Consider the following 2,365-nt stretch of genomic DNA (forward strand, 5'->3'; position numbering starts at 1 on the left):
TTAGTAAAAATGTCTTTAGAAAGAAAAATTATAACTGCTTTACTTGAATTTTCAAAAGATCTCCTACAAAAGGATATAAGATACCTAAAACATATATATCAAGATATTTTAAAAAATAAAATTGAAACAATCAAAAGTAGTGATGATTTGATGAATGAACTTTAGAATTTAGAACTTAAACATGATCGTGAAGCGGCGTTGTCATTTATTGATAATCTCAAACAAATTGGGAGAAATGATTTAGTAACTAAATTTAGGGAAAATATATTTAATATATTTTAATGAATCAAGTTTTATTACCGTTAACAACGATAGTAAAAAACCATCCGAAATAGATGATGATGTTTCATTAATCGAAAAATTAAATATTAATGATCCAAATTTTGGATATAATTCGGAAGAAACCTATAAAGGAGATACTTCTACTACTACTAAATCTCCATTCGAGTATGAGCCGGATATTCTAAAAAAAATATGAATGTAATTATAATTTATTTTTTTGTTATGCGGGCGGTGTATAAAAAAATAAAGATTAATCATTATAAATTATGAATAGAATCAATGATATTGATCGATTCTTTCATAAATTGACAACAATGCTTCGCTAAATAATCGGGCGATTGTTCGTACAATGCTACAGCTGCATTAAATATATTTCTGAATATTTTGTATCCAGTTTTACCTTCTTTATCATTGATTTTGACACCATTAATTAATAACATCATCATGGTTGATATCGACAATCGTTGAACTAAACACGCATTTTTATATACTGTTCTTCCATCTTTCGCTTTAGCATTGATATCTGCTCCTTTTTTAAATAACATCATAACTATTTCGTCAAATTGACCTCTTGCCGCATTATTAAGAGGTGAATATCCGCTCTTGTCACTTTTATTGACATCGATATTATCTTGTTCGAGCAGTATTCTGACTATACCGGTGTTTCCTGTCGCAGAAACTAAATTGAGCGGAGTAAGTCCTTGACTATTAGTTTGATTTATATCATCACATGCCGATAATAATATTCTGAATGCTTCGACATTGTTGCATTTAATGGCGAGAAGTAATGGAGTCAATGCATCATCATTTTCATCATTGATCGAATTGTTATTGGTGATATACTCGATATTATTTTCGCGCACTGCAATGTGCATCTCAGTATCTCCATTATTAGTTGTTTTATTATTTACGATACTTTGTATTTGACGAATATTATCGACTGATATCGTGTATTGAAGTCGATCAAATATTTCATCTGATGCTAATCTTGATCCTTTGGTATTGAACCAATCGATCAATTTTTTTGTCGATGTTTCACCATAGTCATCGGCGATCGGAGCATCTGCTCCGTGTTCAAGTAACAATTTAACTATCGCTAATCTACCATATGTACATGCGATATGTAATGGTGTTCTTCCACGATTATCTTTTATATCTTTCATTTGAGATACATACGTGAGTATAGTCGAGGTTGAACGTATTGAGTCATCACCAACTCTCGCAATAGTATGGTACATTGATTCACCACACGAACTCGACATTGTGATTGATGCGCCGATCGATAGGAGGAATTCCACGACCAGTAGTTTATTTGCTTCGAGGGCAAATTGTATTGCTGGCCATCCACGAAGAGACGTCGCATTAACATTGCAATTTTTATGTTTACACATAATTTTTACAATATCGAGGTATCCAAGTTCGCATGCGCAAATGAATGCACTTTTGCCATGTATAGTTAATATAAATGGATCAGCTCCATGATCTATGAGATCTTCGATAATACTAATTTTTTGTAAATCTGTGAATTTCTTATTATATAATGTATGATGTATTGCTGAGAATCCTTTACTATCTGTTTCGTTCAGAAGCGAAATATTAATTTCATTATAAATAATGTTTATACCATCTGATGCGAATGGTTTGATAAAATCTTTTACTTTAACATCTTGTACGATCAAGATGTTATTATATTCGCGTTCATAGCAATCATATTTATTCCTGCAAAATGCACGAGCAGTCATTTTGCAATATATCGATAGATATATCGGTATTCAAATTTTATATTTTGCGCGCTCACCAAGTATCAAAAAAATGAATTATTAATTAATTATTTTGTTTTTTAATGCGGAATTGATGTTTCGCAGAATTGATGTGTCGTGTTTTCCAGGAAATTTGTAATCTTTGTTGACATAATTTGCAATATATTTTGTTGGCATAATTCGAGTCTGGAATTATATTCGGATCGTCAATGGGTTCAGTCAATTCGTAAGAGTTATTACGCGATGCGACTATGCGACTCCCAGTTGGTAGTAGCTTGATTTCAATCACGCGCTCCAATCGGATCTTTAACGTATCCAAATGC

At 31.8% G+C, this 2,365-nt stretch overlaps 1 protein-coding gene across 1 annotated transcript; it reads right to left on the reverse strand.

Moving 5' to 3' along the window:
• Positions 1-539: 539 nt before the first annotated feature.
• Positions 540-2,024, reverse strand: LOC136078888 (putative ankyrin repeat protein RF_0381). The gene has a single exon (XM_065794705.1). It carries the CDS (start codon positions 2,022-2,024, stop codon positions 540-542), a length of 1,485 nt encoding a protein of 494 aa, XP_065650777.1.
• Between the last annotated feature and the right edge of the window lie 341 nt (positions 2,025-2,365).

Source organism: Hydra vulgaris, chromosome 03, assembly GCF_038396675.1.
Source record: "Hydra vulgaris chromosome 03, alternate assembly HydraT2T_AEP".
NCBI lineage: Eukaryota > Metazoa > Cnidaria > Hydrozoa > Anthoathecata > Hydridae > Hydra > Hydra vulgaris.